This window comes from Centroberyx affinis, unplaced genomic scaffold, assembly GCF_046629955.1.
Source record: "Centroberyx affinis isolate AG114_WGS23_722 - 3 ecotype Tasmania unplaced genomic scaffold, CSIRO-AGI_Caff_v1 ptg000278l_1, whole genome shotgun sequence".
NCBI lineage: Eukaryota > Metazoa > Chordata > Actinopteri > Beryciformes > Berycidae > Centroberyx > Centroberyx affinis.
In genome coordinates this window covers 364,780-384,368 of record NW_027278957.1, presented here as the reverse complement: position 1 = coordinate 384,368, position 19,589 = coordinate 364,780, and the positions used below count along the sequence as shown (strand labels likewise).

At 43.3% G+C, this 19,589-nt stretch overlaps 1 protein-coding gene across 6 annotated transcripts; it reads right to left on the bottom strand.

Moving 5' to 3' along the window:
• Positions 1–282: 282 nt before the first annotated feature.
• Positions 283–19,202, bottom strand: slc9a7 (solute carrier family 9 member 7). 6 transcript variants are annotated; one of them, XM_071512607.1, is made up of 17 exons: positions 18,840–19,202; positions 15,745–15,947; positions 15,538–15,615; positions 13,653–13,729; positions 13,344–13,456; positions 13,113–13,218; positions 12,618–12,759; positions 12,370–12,475; positions 11,710–11,798; positions 10,694–10,807; positions 10,137–10,248; positions 9,888–10,043; positions 8,065–8,131; positions 5,891–5,954; positions 4,097–4,179; positions 2,629–2,734; positions 283–549 (listed from the first exon to the last, which is right to left on the bottom strand). In XM_071512607.1, exons 1-17 carry the CDS (start codon positions 19,126–19,128, stop codon positions 289–291), a joined length of 2,166 nt encoding a protein of 721 aa, XP_071368708.1. In that variant the 5' UTR covers positions 19,129–19,202; the 3' UTR covers positions 283–288. The 6 variants fall into 6 exon arrangements, with proteins under 6 accessions (XP_071368708.1, XP_071368702.1, XP_071368694.1 ...); XM_071512601.1 differs by having other exon boundaries at positions 8,065–8,127; positions 9,890–10,043; XM_071512593.1 differs by having other exon boundaries at positions 8,065–8,127; positions 9,890–10,043; positions 12,370–12,505; positions 12,630–12,759.
• Positions 19,203–19,589: the final 387 nt, after the last annotated feature.

The window sequence follows — 19,589 nt, the reverse complement described above, 5'->3', positions numbered from 1 at the left end:
TGGAGTGTTCCTCTTCTGCTTTAGGGGACACGTGTCTCCTGGAGCCTCCGCTCCAGTTCAGTAATGACGATGAAATGCTCCTTCTTCAGCTCCGCTCCTTGGCCCGGAGCTCAGAGTCGATCTGAACCCTCTCCTCATCCCCCCCTCTGTCTATTCCCATCTCTCCACTTCATCTGATCTCTGTGAAGGACTGGACGCTCCGCCCGCAGGAGTGAGGTATGTGGAGAGTCGAGGGCGAGGCGGTTTTGGGGTCAGCGAGGCGATGGCGCGGGTGTGCGGGGCGGGGGGTCAGACGTGATCCTCGATGGGGAAGACGAGGCGCGTGCCACGGCTCAGCAGCTCCTGCTCACGGGAGTCAAGCTCCCGCTCCAGAGCCTCCTCCGAGGTGCTGCCGCTCCTCTTCCCGTTCACGCTCCAGCCGGACCCCCCGGCCGCATCGGCCCCACCGGACGCCCCGTTGGCCGTGATGGCCGTGTCACCGTACGTGAGGGTCAGGTCGCCGTCGTTAAGGATGAGGTCCGAGTCGTGGTCCCTCAGCTGCTCGTGGTTCTGCAAACACATCCACAGTGAAACATGAGGGGAGGGAGGGGAGCGAGGGAGCGACACACACACACACTACAGACATAGTGTGTGTATAAACGTGGCATGAACAGACAGTGAACAGGACGGACTGACATTAACAGTGCAAAGGCTCATAAGGGACACTATGGATTCACAGAAATACAAGGGAAGGGAAGAGACTTCCACTTAGTTTGTGTAGCAATGGGATTAAACTGCAGTTAAAACAAAAGGCTTAACCATGGAAGGCTGCATTAGATGCACATCAAACACAAACTATCCACACACTGAAGTCGCTTGTCTTCCTGTGAAACGGATTTAGAATGGTTCGGACTAAAAAGGATACTCCATTTAAGAGCAAAGATTGCATCTGCATAAGGAATGGACAGTTCTCACACTACAGCATGAGGCTTTCACAGCTCTAATTGGGTTTGACTGGCTGAGAATCGATAAGCAGCACTTGTCCCCGGGGAAATAAATTGGAGCACATGATGAGTTTGTGCTGGGTCAACACAAGGATTACTCAGATGAAGGGTTTAAAAAAAAAAAAAAATCACGATTACATAACCCCTCCGCCCCAACATTTATCTGAGAGGAAACAAAAAAAAAAAGAATGGGAATCCAAATAAAATCTATCAGGCTTTTTATGGAGTTGAAAAGGTTAAAATTACTTTCAAATATAATATATATAATAATAAAACTGATTCTAATAATACTGATTCTGCTAGCCCAATTTAAAAAGCCTTGAAGGCCTTGAAGGCAAAAGCCTGGCTACCTTTACTTTATATTGCACAATTAAACATATAGACACTGTTCAATTTGTGTAGTGTTAAGAAACAAAATGTATCCCTATATTAAGTATCTTTTCAAATCTTACTAGCTTGGGAAATACATACTGTATTTTAGAATATTCTGTAATTTAAGGTCATTGAGAACCAAAATCAGCTTTGTTTTTGGGGCGTTTTATTCAGATTTCATAATAGCCATAACTGAAGAACCAGGCGAAGAGCTTTATTTAATCCTCTGTCTCTCCACTTTGCAACACTGAACACTGGGCAGTCCTGATTATGTGAACAACCACCTAAATTCACGGCTCGCCTGGCTGTCGGTCCAGGCTGGCACGCAAACAGTGACCCGAAGAGAGACGAGCACAGAGTGAGTGAGAAAGACATTCAGAGATGTGGACAGATGACTGAACTTAACTTGCAGGGAATGAAGTTAGACAGAATTATTTATGATGAGAAAAATCTATTTCCTAAAGACAGAAGATTCAGATTTTGCAGCAGGGCTGCGTCAGCCTCTTTGGGACACTGTGAAAGGAGAGTATGTCGGCCAAAAGTGAGACAAGTGGAATCTACCTTATGTGAAAGTATTTAGAAGGAAATGAATAGGGGAATTTGCCAAAGTGAATCCAAGTGTGACCATCCTGTCAATGGGTGTTTTCTGTGTTTAAAATATGGGAACACAATGTCTTTCAGAACAGTGATGATCATTGAGGCGGTGCTGAATGGGCCTTTTGTACACTCACAGATGCAAAAAAGGCTTCTTGCCCGTCCATTTTCTCTGTTGCTTGAAGGCCTTGCTGCTTTGTGTGTTCCTGGCAGGCATTGGAAATACTTTCACAATATTATAATGCTACTGAGTGAAAATCCTCAGTATTCACAGACAGAGCCTTCCCATTTGTGAGCAACAGGGCTGAAGTCTGAAATTAGGTCAAATCTATAGCTGTCATTTTATAGATAACACATTGTAAAGCCAGCGAAAAACACTCTTCTTTTTCAGTCCTTGGTTATGAGAAACACTTTATCTGAACAGGAAATCCTGCTTATTTATGTCAGCAGCAGCAAATTATTTTTGTACAGTGAATTATGCTGTGAAACAAAAGGCCAGCAGATTCTTGGTATGTTCATCATCTCTAGAAAAATGTCTGATACTTTGAAAAAACCTGACTGCACAATGTCCAGTTAATGGGTTTGTGAGAGAGTCTGTAGTATGAGCATGCAGTTTTTTTTGGGGGGTCATTGTTCATGTAAGAGTGTCAGTGTGTGTGTGTGTGTTGACAGTACTCACCTCATATGCCTGCGGGCTGGTCAGACAGCGAGCCAGCGGACCACAGCAGCTGGGCAGAGTGGTGGTGAGGGGCGGACCGCTGTGTGTCAGGATGGGCTTCATGTAGCTGGGCAATTATTAAGGAGACTAAACCTTTAAATCTAAAATGTACTCCGTAATTGTAAAAAATTAAAAAGGAAATCCAAAAAGGGTTTACTCAGTTTCAATGGCATTTCCCAGTTTATGGCTCTTGTCATAATTTTGGGCATGGTTCTGTTGGATTTAAAGGTCATTTTATGTTCATATCAGAGGATGCTGTAATGTTATCAGTGAGCGCTGGCGTCAGTTCCAGTGTGAACTACATCTGTGTGCTTTGATAAAAAAGCCTTTTATCTGGGAACTCGCTGCCAGCTGTCTGGTCACTGCCCATGACAAACTAAGAAGCTCTTTCACTCTAGAAAGAGAAGACAACTAAATTTCAGCTGATGAATTATGGCTTAATATTGTCGAGGATGTGCACCAGCAGGACATTTGTTTAAAACTGCATGGGATCCTGTGAGCAGCTGAAGGTAGAGATTTTTTGATGGTTGGCAGCAATGCAGCACAGAGTGTTCGCAAAATAGCGAGACTACTGTCCCTCTGTTTCTAATTAGTCAAGCGCCATTCCAGTGTGGGAAAGCCCGATGCCCTGTGCAAACGATTAGGTTACTCATTCCTTCGGGGAGGAAGGCAGTCTGCTCTCTGTCAGAACGTGCATTATGTTCAAACTGAAACCAAACCGTTAGCATGACTAGAGCAGACAGGATTACATGTATCTGAAGTAGTATGGCTAACCTCTCAGTAGGTTAAGTTCCACAGTTCACTAACCACAGATAAAGAGCCTCACACCAGAAAGCCCGCCACACCGAGTACCAAGGCCCTATGTCATATATGTTTACAGCACCCTACCCCGGGCTGGGACATAAGAGGACTGAACCCGGCGCACCTCAGCTGCGTCTAGCACGTGTCACCATGGAGAAAGTCCCCACTGTAAAAGACAGCTGCCCCGCACAAGAGCCGCTACACAATCAGCCACCTGGGGAGGCAATTGTTCAGCTGTGAAGGAAGGAGAAAGGAAGTGGGAGGATGAGCTGGAAAACACATTTACTCAAGTCTGATTTTGCAGCCAAACTGAGAGGGGATACCCACCATTTTATGAATTCATATTTGTTATGCCTACGATGGTCCAATCTATCTTTGAACAGCCAGACACAGACATAGTGAATGAGAGACTGACTTCAATCACTTGTATAATGTTTGTCTGAAAAGCTACATGGAGAAAATGAGCCCCAGAAATCCTCAGAAAATCATCCTGGACTGGAAATGAGAGTTGAGATTATTACAAAGAGCGGTGGCGGTTCAAAAAAAAGTTAATTACCTCAGGGGTTGAAAACGAATCAGACAACTCAGTCTTTCTTTGGTTCAATAAAGCAGGACACAGAAAGGATACTTGTGATCAAAGGTGTACCACAGTCTGAAGAGCCAGGCACTCTCCTGTTTGGTTTTACTCTGCCCTTCAGCCTGCGTCCCATCCTAGAAAAATACATGGAGATGTCATCATATTCTCACCCTGGAGACTTGCTAAGCCAACGCATTTTTCCAGTCGTGAACCCTGTATTGCGACACCTGGAGCCTTCAGGATGTGAGAGATGTTTTGCATTACAAAACCTCTGTGACGTCTGAGTGACAGACCACCCAGTGTTGAGGCGCTCACTGTGGAAATCTATTTAGCATTGGGTAAATATAACAGGGCTGAGAAGAATGAGGAGAAGCCCCTGTAGGTAAACACCTCATTATTATAATCCGTCTTTGGTAATCTCAACAGTGTAAACAGTAACATCACGCTCCAGCTCCATGGTGGCCAGCACCCCACCACCACCACCTCCCCACCCACATACATACTCCCATCCCTGGGTCGATAAACAGTCACATGGGACACTAGCATGTGATAAGACAGAGCTCAACAGGCTGGACGAGGCCACAACATAATAAACAATACAATATCTCTGTGGCTGGGTTTCCGTTATCCGGTAATTACCGTTTTATTACCGGGAAAATCTGTTGAAGGCCGACATATTTAAATCTCTCCGGTCATAATGTCCGGTGAAAATAATTCCCTCTAAGCACAATTATTGGAAGATTGTGCTCCTTGTTTTCCTGAGACTGAGTTACAGCAACAGGTTGAGTTCTACTCCCAGTCTATCTCCCGACCGGCCTGCTCCCGACGAGTAGCTTTGAGTAGGTTTAAGTCTCTTTCAGTAAAGTAATAATAAATATTACACTACATGAGTTGATTTAAGTGACATGAGACACTACTGGGGAAGATTTAATAAATTGTTTTGAATGTAGCGTAATGTATTAACCAATCAAGGGTGATGTGTGTGTGTGTCGGGTAAGCCTAAGTTGTGCGTCGGGTGAAGGTAAGATGCCTTTGCAGTTTATTTTCATGACTTTTTGTTGGGCTGTGCTTTTTACATATTTACTGTGTTGTTTTTCTTGGTTGTAGGTTGCGTTTAGCAATTGGCAATGTGTGATGATGGTTAACGGGACATGCACGTTGCGCATTTGGCATTGGGTAATGGTGAGAAGGACACGTAGTTTTTGGCATTTGGCATTGCGTAATGGTGAAAGCATATGGTTATTTGGCAACAAAATACATGTCAGGAACGAAGTAAAGTGCAAATTTTCATAGTAGATGATCCTATTTTTCTATTTTGCATGGTAACGTTGTGTGTGTGTGTTTGAGAGAGATAGCATTATGCACATGAGTCTATTGACGGGACTTATTTTATTTGGAGTATAATGTATAAGCAAAGGTAGCCTACTTTTCAATAAAAAATATTATAAATCTACATGCCTTGATGATGTAATTCTTTATATAGCCTGCCTATCAATTGTTTTTAAGCACAATAAACACAGATAATATTTGACCGGAATTTCTCCCATTTGTCCGGGACATTGAAATCTTCCAGGACACGTGGACCGGCACCGGAAACCCTGCTCTGTGGAAATTAGTCATCATCATTGACCCACTCGTAGCATTGAGTCATAGCGATGAAACCATTCTGCTTCTGCTATCTCAGTCAATTCAGCTCCATTTTTTATGAGAAACAGAGCTATTTATGTGCATCTTCCTAAACTTGCTGACTGTGTTACAGTTCCAGATACAACAGCAAGAAACACAGCAGAGTGAAATGACACCGACTTTAAGCAGTAATGACTTGAGTCTGAGCGAGAGCCTCACCCCATGCAGGACCTGGAAGTTGTCTCCACAGGGCTGTAGGTCTTGATCCGGGTCCACTCCAACCCTGCAGTAGAAGAAGAAGAAGAAAACGCAGTTAAGTGTGTGTGGTGTGTGTATGAGAGAAAGAGAGAAACAGAGAAAGGGAGAGAGGGAGAGATCTGGAAGAGCAAATATGTTTTGGGATTTGCCCCAGTAATATGTCAAAACAACAAAACCACCAACTTTAAAAAATAAGCCAGTGATGTTCATAGATCCACATATCGCCCATCAGAAAAATACTAATAGTTCACCCATGAATCCATGATAGAAAGACAGTTGAGCATGCAAGAACTGAAAACACATTCATACTAGGTTTCACGCCATCATGTGATTGAACTATTATTGGTGTGTGTGTGTGTTCCAACTAACATCAAATACACATTTTGCTTGTTGTTGTTTTTTTTTCCAATTAATTTTATCTTAAACAGAACTAGCAGATTAAAGTAATAACACAAACAGAGAGACACACAGAATTGAATTATGGGTACTGCAGCACCTATTTTCAATTGTCACTGTTGGACAATTTCCCCTTGGTGTCTCTTTCCTAGCAGAGATGGATTAAACTGAACACAAGCAGATTTTAAGCGGTACATAACACTTTCAATTCACATAAGCTCTGGAACAGTTCCCTTTGAGCAATGGAGTCTAATCCATATGGACAGAGGCCAAGGCACAAGAGAGTAGCCTTTCATGGTTATATCTGAAACCCCAAACTACAACTGACACTATAGGCGGTTCAGCTAAGGTGCATTGTGTATAGTTTTCTACAGACAGTGAGCTCTTTCTAAACATCTTTTCCATGATAGCCACACAGAGAAACTAGCACTTCTGAGTAGATACGCAACATGAAACAAACCATATTTCTTTCTAGTTTCCATTACAATGGCTAGAGGAGGAGCAGACCAAGAGTGTCAAACTATCCAAAAGCCTCAAGTCTCTAAGGATCTGCACCCTCCCTTCTACAGGGCTTCTACATGCCTTACAGGAGAGGTAAGAGGGGGAGAGAGAGAGGGAAGTGCGGGGCCCCCTCACTAGATCCTCAGGGGTTGAGGTTGCATGGAGGTCAGAGGACCTGGCAAAACAAAGAGGTGCAAAGCCTGCTGGGACTGCATCAGGAAGGATCTGGGAGGAATGACCCAATATCAAGGCTCACTGACAACCGCTGGGAGTGCCAGAAGAGAGGAGCATAGGCCAGCACAAGTTTCCTCTGATAAGAGACAATATAGACCAGGCTCACGCATATATACACACAGACACACACACACACACACACACACACGCATATAGTAAATACAGTCTTATTGAGGATGTTCCACTGTCTTGCATTCACCCACTAACCTCTAATCCTAGCTCTAATCCTGAAAAGCATTCCCTTCCCTCCTTAAGGCCATCAAATGGTCCTCACAAGTGACTACTTTTCTAGTTTTCTATTCTTGAGCAAAGACTTGGAGCCCTCAAGAGAGTAAAAATAAACTTAGAGGAACCATGATGATCCAGCTCTCAGGGTTTTTTCATGTATGCTTAATGTTACCTTGCCTCCTTCCTCTTTTGCCTCTGCTTTTCAGATCAGTTCACACTGGTGTGTTGAACGGTTTCCAGGGAACACAGTGTGTGATTTGTCCTTCACACTACTGTGTGAAAATCTGGTGGGACAGTCCATCGAAACACAAAGGAAAGTAGGCCGTCTCACAAATTCTCCACCTCAGGCACAGAAAGGCTTGAATAAGCACTTGAACATGCTATAGTAACTCCACTAGGAGCAAAGCCTCCACCTGGGCCGGGCTTGTGTCTAACACGGTATCATCTCAGTGGTTTTCAAACTTTGTCCATGAACCCACTTTTTCAAAAGATTATTTCTCAGGAACCAAATCTATTTAATTTTAATCTGAAACCAACCCAGCCTCTAAAACAAATCCCATATGTTCATTTTAAACACAGATCTTTGACTGACTGCCAAGACAAGCAAACTCTTGGACTCTGTCTCAACCATTCCAGTCCTTATAGGTTCCCTATAGGTTCCCTTTTACCAGCCCCATAGAAGTGAACAATGAAAAGAAAGAGTTGCATTTGAAGCAACCACACCAGCTTCCCACCACCATGTGCAGTGAAGGAGAGTTCATGTTCAGATACAGCACCTGGTGTACTGCCACTTTTCATGATGGCGTCGCTGATTCTGCAATGCTTTGTTGTCCCCAACTCTGTCGTATCACAAACAAACAAACTCAGGTAGAGAAAGATGTGCTAAAACCGCAGTCATGTTCATCAGCGTAGCTAATAATGGTACATTAAGAAATCCTCTGTTTTGGGGATGTGCACTGATCCTTGGACCCGGCACAGAGACTCAGCAGATGTTCAGGGATTTGCAAAAAACACAAGATGGAAGAACTACAGAAGTCTGACACGCTTAATAATTTATACAGCGTTGCTCTGCCACAATCCAGTATAAATTAGTCGAGATATTAAAGCAATCCTTACACAAAATGCGTACTGTATTAAAAAAAATATGAAATGAAAGTGTATTATCAACAACCTCAGGATTTGAACAGTTACTGCTTTGTCCTTTCCTCAGCAAACACCACTATACAGTAGAAACGACGCCTACATGCCATACAAATTTCAACCAGCTAAGAAGGCCTAAAATTCTCAGCATTAGAGTTGAGGGATTAGCAGCTCTTCCCTGATCCAGTGTGACTGCTATAAACTGCTGTGGCACAGTGGGATCTCTCTCTCCCTGCTTTCTAGATGGCTGCACTGTCAGGACACTGATACGGTGCAGGCCTGCCTCCTTTAGAGACCATCCAAAAAAAAAAAAAACAGTAACAGAGAACACCAGGTTCTCCACTCACACTATACATTTGCTATCCCTTCATCAAAAAACATAAAATTTCATCTTGCAAAATTGATATTCAGCATCCCCCAGAATTCATACCCAGGAAAATAATTTTTTGATTACTATTCAGTGACAGACTGGTTATACTGTCAGTGAGTGTAGACTTGTCTCTTCATATCATCTATTTGAATCTAACATCAAGGTCCTCAGGGCTTTAAAACTGCTCCCCACACAGACATAAAACGTGTAAATTCATGCGCATATACAGAGGCTATCATCAGGATCATAGATGTGCATGGCTGCTATCTGACTGCCATGCACTACATGTCCCAGTTACCATGGCAATGAGTTCATGGGGAGATTTTGGCAACCCTCTAAACCCCAACAAACACAATAGTTACTGCTCAGTCTGAGGCAGCATTACTCATATTAAACAGAGCCCTTTCGCCCAGGCAGCTGCTGTCATACACATTACGAGCCCGTAATCCGCTTTATCTCGATAAATAGCAGCTCTGGATGCATCCTGGACAGACAAAAATGAGGGAGGCAAGCCTCCAAACAGAAAGATACCCATATTAGCAAAGCTCTAAATAGCAAATCTTAGTGTGTCCCCAGTAAGGGACAGCTTGTGCTATAGTAGTAGCTATAAACAACTGCTTCACAGTTGACTTGACTGTGGACTCAGTATCACTTCTGGCTCAGGACTGATCTTGATTTTAAGTGGCAGTGCTAGAGTGTTCAATCCCAGAGTGGACAACCTACAGCAGTTCCCACACTGAAAGATGGAGAAGAAATACAACAAGTCTAAATAAGTAAAAAAAAAAAAATCACTATATGGAAGAACTGGATGGAAGACCAGCAGCAGTGGAGATCTCTTGCCCCATCTCCTGGACAATCCCACCACGCACCAAACAACTATCAAATTCAATAATGTGAATTGTGAAGAAATTGTAGCAAAATGTCTATCTTTAGTTAAAGCTGATACAAACACAAACACATATACTGTATATACATGTGTCTGAAACAAGTTTTTCAGTTGTCCATGTTACATCTTGGCTAACAAGCTCAGCTCTTAAAGACAAAGCTGACACTAATGGGCAGAGCACGACAGATTTGAATAGTTACGTCACCTGATGTGCAGCCAGGACAGCATGGGGGTGGTCCCACCACCAAACACCCATACAGTGAAGAAGACGATGAGCAGCGTGGTGGTGAACATCATCTGGCGGGCGTAGGTGGCCGTGTCCCGGATGGCCAGGGCAAAAGCCATCGCCCCACGCAGGCCTGCAGAGTCACATCCATAGTTACTATAACTAGAGAACCACACAGACACATGCAGTCTGATGCAGTGAGGAAATCAATGTAGCTTTCCCGTACCTGCAAACATCATCATGTGTTGGAAGTTTCCCTTGATCTTGTGCCTGCGACCAAGGTTGAGAAGGAAGGAGAGTGGATAAATGTTGGAGGCTCTTCCAATAAAGATGGCAATCTGACAGGCAGGGTGTGGTCAAGGACTGGAACATTTCGGTTTTCGGTTGAAACACCCAGTCAACACTGGACAGATTCAGGGGGTTTCCAGACCCAAGTGATAATGGAAAGTGAACTATGAATAGTTTGAAGTGAAACAGTAAAATTATCTCATGTCTTGTTTATCTGTGTTGGCCCACTCAGTAAAATGGAGGCATACAGAGCATAGATTCAGCACAAAGGATTTAATGAAACCTTGACTTAAGGCTTAAGTGCTAAATTAATCTGGAGTCCAGGAGACTGAACAGGAGCTGTGGCCTGTACAGGGACATCATGCCTACAAATTCTCCAAGTCATCAACTACGGCCCAATTCTACAGCTGTGCAAAAATCAAATACTACTGCAAGTTGTTTATATGGGAGAGAGGAGTAAACTTAATTGGAAACAGAAAAACACAGAAAGGATACAAAAGCCCCTACAATGAAGATGGGGCTGAAAATGTGGTTCTGGAAGGTGAACAGAGCCAATCCCATGTAGGAGAAGATGAAATTCTCAGCCAGAAAGTGCAGGACCTCAAAGAGCTGCACAGAAAACAGCAGTAGTGAATACACAAAAACATCAGATTTATAATCATTTCAATTCACAAAATGTGAGAAAACACAATGAGACAAAAATAAACAAAACCCCATGTGAAAGAGCCTTAAAGTCTGTTTATGTTTAACCTCTTCTTAGGTCTAAAAGACTACTGAACATGAATAAATGCAAAGTCAACCACATCTTTTTTTTTTTCGCACTTCCTTTTCAGTGTGGGGCTTGCACAGCAACTTTGTCACGTTGCAGTTCTTAAAAAAAAAACAAAAAAAACTCTTCTCCGAGTTAAGCTCTTTGTCTATTCCTTCAAAATCTACAAAGCTTTGATAGCTGTTTTTTTTGTTGTTTCGTTTCCCCAAGCTGACAGGCTCTGTGGGTGCCATGATCATTACAGAGCTGACTGAAGCACAGTGGGGGGCTGGGGCTGTTTTTTAACAAGCACACCAACACACAGAAAAATGCAAATACAAACAATCAGATCCCATAAGAATAACTAAGTGAGAACAAGAAATTTCCCCACTCCTGTTCTAATCTGTGTGGACTGCTTTAACCTTGCCACTGATTCATAGATATAACAATCTTTGAAGACAAGTAACAGGGGCTTGCCAGAATACTTCGACCACTGATCTAGATTATTTCATGCCGCATGCTGTCTACATGCTTATCTGTATAACCCTAAACCTCAAGACTGCACCCCCTCTGGGGAGCAAAACAGTCGTGTCAGGAGGGATGTCCTCAGACGGGCCTGATTAAGGTCACAGCAGGCTGATCATTGGGCCATCTGGCCCTGGGGGCAAGAACCCTTTTCACATTATCATGGGTAAAAACAAAAACAGCTAAAAAAAAAACAATAGGGCTAAGGAGTCTAGTGCAGGAAGTGGTCAAGTGTTACCTGCTTGGTGCGCTTGGTGGACTCTTCAGAGAGGTTGTTGTAGGTGTAGTGAGCCTGCGTGATCCCACAGAACAGAACGGCCACGACGCCTGTCAGACCACACACACACACACACACACACACACACACACACATTCAGAGGTCTAAATACAGTAATTCCAACAGACAGAGTACAGTGTGTAGGTTGTATAATTTGGATATGCAATTGCACAATTCACCTACCGCCGTGCCCAATTAGGTACAAACAACATAACCAAAGATTAGCTTTTCAATCCTCTTATTGCTTCGCTACTGTGTATTGTTATCTGTTAATTTCATCTGCTGCACATCTGGCACATAATCTGCATTCAAGTCCCTGTCATTTTTAATTTGTATAACAGATGCATTCAATTCTCAGAGGATGGTTTATCATCACTTAGTTTGCCAGTTTGTAATTATGTTATTCAGCTCTATCCACAACTCGTGAACTTGGAATTATGAGGTTATATCTGGGTGGAGTTCAGTTCTGGGATATGAAACTGTTATGTACTTTCGATATTTTTTAAATCGATACTTAACCCCAAAAGGTTCTTTTTTTTTTATGCTGTATCACAGATGTCTAGTGCCTAGTTCCCAAATTCCAGCCACTTCCCTCTCCAGCCTCGCCCTGCTCCCCCTCACCTGTGAACCCGCAGGCCTCGGCGAGCAGGAAGGTGCTCCAGGACATGAGGAAGAAGAGGGCCGTCTCCAGCAGCGGGAAGCAGTGCAGCTTGGTGAACTTGGTGACGTGGGGGAGCCGAGTTAAAGAACAACACCACTTGGATCTTTACTAACCACAACTATTCCACGGGCCCTGTCCCAAAAACTATCAAAACAATAGCTTCATATTCTGCTTTTCAAAATGCTTGTGGCTTCAGTTGGAAGGATATGAGGGCGGTGACGACCCCCGTGACGGCGCCCATGGCAAAGGAGCCACTGAAAATGCCCAGGAAAACCCCGACTGACTTGAAAAAAGCGGCGGCGTCGAACATGTGTGTGTTTGCTCCGCTGGGCTGGTAGGCCACAATAGACCTGAAATAAAGAAAATAAATGCTGTAGAGGTTGTTTTCATAATTCATCACAAACTACCCCATTTCTCAATAATCATTAAATATGCTTATTTCATTTGTAAACATAATATTTTAATGGTGTACAAGCACATTGCAGTAGGAAGTGATTTTGAAGCATGCGTCCAATAGAGGGAGGCAGAGCACTATTATGCGTCAAGGGGACCAGTGATGCAACGCTGTGCTGCTCTGTCTCACACTTCAGTGTTGAATTTCGACATCACCAGGGAAAAGAGTGAGAAACTTAATCTTCTTCTGCAGAGAGAAAGTGCTCTACCTGTACAGATTTGGGTTTGATAAGGCAGAGCTGCGACTTACGAGGAAAGCACTATGGCCACCGCATCGTTCATGACGCTTTCTCCAAACAGCAGAGCGTAGAGGTCCACGTCTGCATGGAGCTCGTTAAAGATGGCCAGAACCGTCACTACACACAAACAGAGAAAAGCAAAGAGAGACACAGACTCATAGGTATATATATTTTCATGCAGATAGACATAAAATTCTGCCACATTTTCTTGGCTGATGTGTGTGTGTGTATGTGTGCAGTACCTGGGTCTGTGGCAGAAATGATGGCTCCGAAGAAAAGGCAGTCAGTGTAGTAGAACTTATCGGTCAGCTGTCCCACCACTTGCATCAGCTTGACCACCCCATACATGAGGTTTCTGAGGATGGGTGGGGGGTGGGGGAATTGAGAAGAGAACACGCTTTAAGATCAAATAGCAGATAACACACAAGCTCACAATGAATAGTTCAGATCATTGGGAAGTGGAAACAATGTCGATATTCACAAACTTCCCGATTTTAACCCCCCCCCCCCCCCCCCCGTTTCACAAACACTGCTAAAAAGTACACACTCACCCAATAACAAAGCATGAGATGGCAGTGCCCAGAAAAGCGTACGTTATGATGGAGCCCAGATTCCTGAAGAAGTGTCTCTGGAATAAGAAGCAGAAAAATATGCATTGTATATGCAACATTACCAGAATTATACCGAGTTAGCATCGCTGTGCCATTCTCAGAAACAATGTGTCTTTGTCATTCTCACACTGAATGTGCTATCATTTCTCTTTACAATAGAAACATCTTTTCCCACTGGAGGACTTAACTGATCCCCCCGGGTCACTGTTAGCCACGGGAGGGCGAGTGACTCCCTCTCAAAAAGGGCTGGAAACACAAATAAACATTCAGCCCCAAAGGAGTATGACCGGTTGTAAAACAAACAGTGACTCAAGACAAGCAGTGCAAAACAAATCTCTGATCTGATCGCGTCTGTAGCTGAGGTCCTCCCCTCTCTGTGCAGCAGAGGACCTTTCCAAATGGACAGAAAGGCTTATTCAGATTTCACTGGGAAATAACCCTTTTCCACAGTATATTCACATTTCTGACGAGACGTTCTGTGACTAAAAACAACAAAATGTAACACAATCAAACCAAGAGAAATCCAGGGACAGGTATGTTTTGGGGAATACAAGACAGAGCTTCTACAGCAGCTTAATAAGATGAAACACAGCAACTGACACCAACACTTCCACATCATTTGCAATCCTGTCTGATTTACTAAATTAAGATTATCTAAAGCACAACAGACACAGAAAGTGTTAACTGGATCGACAAGTTCAGAGCCGAAGAATTAAACATTAGAGCCATCGACTGAGCGTTTCTCTCCCTCTCTCTCGAAAGCTACTAACACAAGGGTTTAAAATTAATTCCCACCGCAACAGATGATACAAACAAAACTATGCTGTGGTCTTTCGGGCAGACAAGGACTCTAGCTTCCCATTTCCTGAGGCCTGTTGTTTGACTCAGCAAATTCCATCGTGAATCATAATTTCACACGAAATACAGACGTTGGTCAATACTTATTTTTACAGACAGCTAAAAACTATTAGAGAGAATTACATTATTTAAAAAAAAAAGACCCAACTTGAGGCATCTTCTACTTTTAGAAAATACACACTAATAGTTTCACAGAGTAACCAGTTCTGACAGTGACACAATACAGTCAGAAAAGGAGATTTAAGGACGTCAACCTCTTCACCATTACAAATGAATGGATTTTTATATGCTGCTATACACTGCAGCAAAGCACAGTGCCATTTCCCTCCTTCACCTCTCCCTGATGTTATCTATTACTGTACAATGTAGACGGTTGAGTTGTTCCACACCAAGCCACTGGATTAGATGTCACAAGGTGTTTAAAAACCTTGTTTCACTCTCTGTTATTTCAGGAACAGGACACTGGGGGTCTGCAGCCCACAACTGTACAGCCACAGAAAAAGTATAACATGTCATAACTTAAACTGCACAGACAATATGATAAAGGATTAACAATGATCACAACAAATCTGTTTGACATGAAAATACCAAAAGTGCATGCGCTACGCAACAATTGGAGAAGGAGCGGCCTGTGTTGTCAATGTCAGCCGTTTTTCTGTGCCAGGCTAATGTCAGAGAGGAAGCGAAAGACATCTGGTCTGGACTTCCCCTCAAAAGGCCTGCTTATTTTCAGTTAACACTGAGCACTCCCACAGCCTGGCCAATAAGAGCTTTTCTTAGCCAGCCATCTGTCCAATAAGACAGCAGTTTGTGGCAGCAGATATGCCCACCTGAACCACAGCACACCACCAGCTCATGTCACCGCACATTGTACCAATTAACACTGTGTCATAAATTAGGCTTTTGAGTAAAGAGGAGTAAGAGGTGAAATTGTCACACATGCTAAATTTGACGCATTATCACTTACCTTTTTAAGACTGTACCCAGCGTGGAAAATAATTGGAGGCAGCAATATATTGAAGAATACTTCAGGATCAAATGTAACCTGAAAAATTAGAAGAAGGAATAAAGTGAAAATTTGAGGATTTGATAGGAGGTGTAATTGCCATTTGATCATCAGCAGTTGGGTAAATTTGACTAATGCAAAACTGCCCCGGCGGAGTTTGACGGTTACCTTGCGCAGCATATCATTCTGCTCCACATTGTGAATCTCACGGGAGTTGATCTCCCCTTTGAGGGTGTACTCAAAGAACTTGCCACTGACATTAAGCAGCAGGGTGCTGACAGGCCCTTCCTTCAGGGAGCAGCTTGGTGGAGTCTTGTTGTGGTAGCTGGTGGCAGGGATGCCGTAACGCAGAATCACACCTACCAGCAAACCTGAGAAGTGGAGACAAGAGAGGGGATGATGACAGTAAGTGTCGTCCCCACAGTAAAACCGACACATGTACTCAGAATACATAGCTGTTTGCATTTTTACATCTCTGAACTTTCTCATCTATCCAATTTTGTTCAGTTCCAAGCTCTAAATCCATGCAAACATGCTAAAACCTACATCAGTCCTTCATAATATGTTCCTGTATTGCCATCTTTTTCTACCAACATGCTATTCTTCTCTAAACTGTCATGATGCTGGGTGTAAACCAGGTGGAAGAGTGGTATAACCTTTGCAATGAATCAGAGAATGAATGTAGGACAAAAAAAACCCCACAGTCATCCAAAAATAAATGCCACCAAGCCAAGTTCAGTACGGCAGTTACTCAGCACTAAGGTAATTTTCCAGATCAGTTTGCCTTACAAGACAACAGGATCAGGCAGTGACACATAGAGAGTGGTAGAGCGAGAAAGAGAAATGGGGCAATTGTAAAAGGAAGCTTGTGGGTGAGCTAAAGCCAGGGAGAAGGAATGAGGCAGGCGGTTACTGAACATAAATCCTCTGATAAGACAGTAGTCATCTGCAGGAGACACGTCAAAGCTGCCAGCACCGCATTCAACGTTAGTACCACACACTGTAGTCTAAACACATATATGCACACACACACACACACAAATGGTGACAGCTTTGCAATGGACATAGGGTGACCTGGTCTTGATTTTGAATACTAATAATAGATTGAGAAGCATATTGTGTGTTGTGTAGACTACCTGCAAAATGGTTTCGCTTGTTACTCAGATTACAGCGTTCACAAAGTTCAGGTTCTTTCCAGCTACATGTGTTTGAACTGGCAAGTACCATTAAAGGACAATCAGCATTTTGTAAGATGTGGATCCTGCGGTTGGTTGAGTCGACTCGACGCCACAGACTGCTGTTCAGTATCTTTTTCCATTACTGAGATATTTAATATCATAATTTTGTCCTGATTCACCACAGTCATAGACTTCAAGTGTGTCTGAAAGCACACTTGAAACTTTCAAACCCTTAAAACCCACAAATATTACATTTGATGATTATGCCATGGTAACCCCTAAGTTATTGTTTTTTGGGTTTTTTTACAAAACGTTGCTCATTGTGCATTAATACAGCATCTGAAGGGATTTCAAGTTAATATTGTGACCAGGTCTCCACTTGGCAGCACCTTCATACTGGTGACTGTCCAACAAAGGAAAGGCAAACAGTGTGACCCACCACAAAACAGGTTTAAAGTTCATAATCAAATTGAACCTACAAATATGGTATTTCCCAAAGTACAGATTTTGACAGTCATACAACTTATAGCAGAGATATATGATAGATGTAATACAGACATATAGTAATTCAACATGTCTTACTAATGTATGTAGTACAGATTTGTTTCAGTTTACAGGTGTCTCATTTTATGTCACCACCTAAGGAATAAATACAATCCAGTTCAAACTACTATCACAGTGAGATTAAACACTACATCTGCATTCTTCAGCAGGTTGAGTTCCCACCTTTGGCAACAGTACATCTCAGTGTTGAAGAAACAAAAGTATGACCGTCAACTTCAGTGGTTGACATGCCACCAGGTCATAACTAAAATGAAAGCCTGGAGGCAGTATAATTGGGAGAACAAAAGAGATCAGTCACTGTTAGGGTGCAGCCACTCAGCAAACAGCATACTTTCTGAACAGCAGAAGGTTTTAATTAGCAGATGCATTCCAGAAAGGAAACCTTCTGAAAAACAAAGCAAAGTCTATCTTTGCCATCTGAATTCTGTGGTTAATAAGTGATACTGGTGGCACAGACTGGGGTCAATCTGATAAGCTAAGAGGACAGGTATGAGGAGAAAACACAATACAGATGTAGCACTGCTGAATTTCTTGCGGCCGGTGGTATTCTTAGACAGCCTCGGTGAAATGATTTAACTCAGCGGCAGAAGTGAAACAGCACATATTGTGCCAATAGTTGCTGGCTTGGATCATGATAAAAGTCACTGGTACAGAAATACATCTAAAACTGATGACGGACCTTAGGACTGATGAATGTGACTTCTCCACTTTAGGCCTATGACATTGTCAGTTTGTATTTTGTAGCCTAATAACCAAAGAAAAAGGTTGTGTCTTTGGCCAGTTAGGTCAGTGTGTTATGTCTGTTTGCTGTATAGTCAGCATGCTACAAACCAAGCAAGTCTTGTTCTGGTTGTACCGGTTAATGCCTGGGGTTAGTACATACAAAACATGCATTATATGAAGACAAAATGCAATGTTCACTTAAGTTCAACACTGACTACATCCCTTACAAAAAAGACCTATAGTAGCCTAATCCTATAGCTCATTTCAGAAGGATATTATTCAAGTAGGCTATCACAAAAAACTATCCACTATAACATAATACAGGATTATAGTGATACCACAGGATATAAAAGAAAATATCAGGATTACGCTAATGTCATTGTGAACTCGCTAGTGAGTACCACAGACACACTGGAAGTGCCTATAGCTACAACAGAAGAATATGTAGTTATTTTTAGCAGGGATAAACCTACACACGCTGCTGTAGCCTAGAGGAGAGTAAACGAGACACAGCAGCCCGGAGAGCACCTTCTAGAAATTATCACTGCCCCAGCTAATTAAGTGAGAATTTGAATTGTGTGGAAATACGATGGCGCACATCGGCGCATCTTTCCAGACTAAATCATCATCTCTCTGTGCTGAGGTTTCGCTTCCATCGCCGCTGTGCAGCCTCTCTCTACCGCCACTTGAGAGACTGAATCACGCAAAGCCTACGGGAAGGTGGGGGTGGTGAAGGGGGGGTGATGCATTCAAGATAAAATAAATAAATAAATAAATAAAAAGCCTGATCAGTCTCACCGTATATCATGGCCAGCCCGGTTTCGTGGAGGAAACGGACCCGTCTGTGTTTGAAGAGCCATATAGTGAGGATGGTTAAGGTCAGCAGCAGAATGAATGTCAGCAAATTGACGCTGTCCTGGCGGTGACTTTCCTCCGCTTCTTTCTCAGTGGCAAGTTCCTCCATTCCGTCGTCCTCCGCCTTCAGCACCGACGCCGCGTTCAGCAGGATAATCACGGCGGGCAGCGTCGTTTTCGGTAAAGCCCAGACTGCCCAGCGCTGCTTTACTGGCTGTCGGAAAGCGTCCATGGTGCAGGATGCCGCTGACAGCAGACCGCCTCTATGCCATGTCACTGCTGCAAGGTAGACAGATGATTGGGAAAACAATTTAATGCCAAGAAATCGTAGCGTGGAGTTCAACCTTTTAAAGGCACACTGCGCGGTAACAACATGCGGACTGGCTTCAGTCTGAGCTTGCACCGCCCCTGTGGAGGAGACCAGATCACACTGCTGCCATGTCGCACATCGCACCGAGTGAAGCGATTTTAAACACGGTTACTAAATCATTGTCCTGGGTTTTTGATGAACTCGTGATTTTGCAAGAAAACGCTGTGCGGAGTTAGAGCCATATCCGCTATGAGTATTGGAGCCTTGATTGCGCCATCGCCCTGCACTGTAGCTGAAGTGCTTCTATGTAGTTTCTATTTATTGGGCTACTGTTGTGCCAATTAGCAAGGCACTCACTCACCTCAGAAATTACCAGTGAGGCT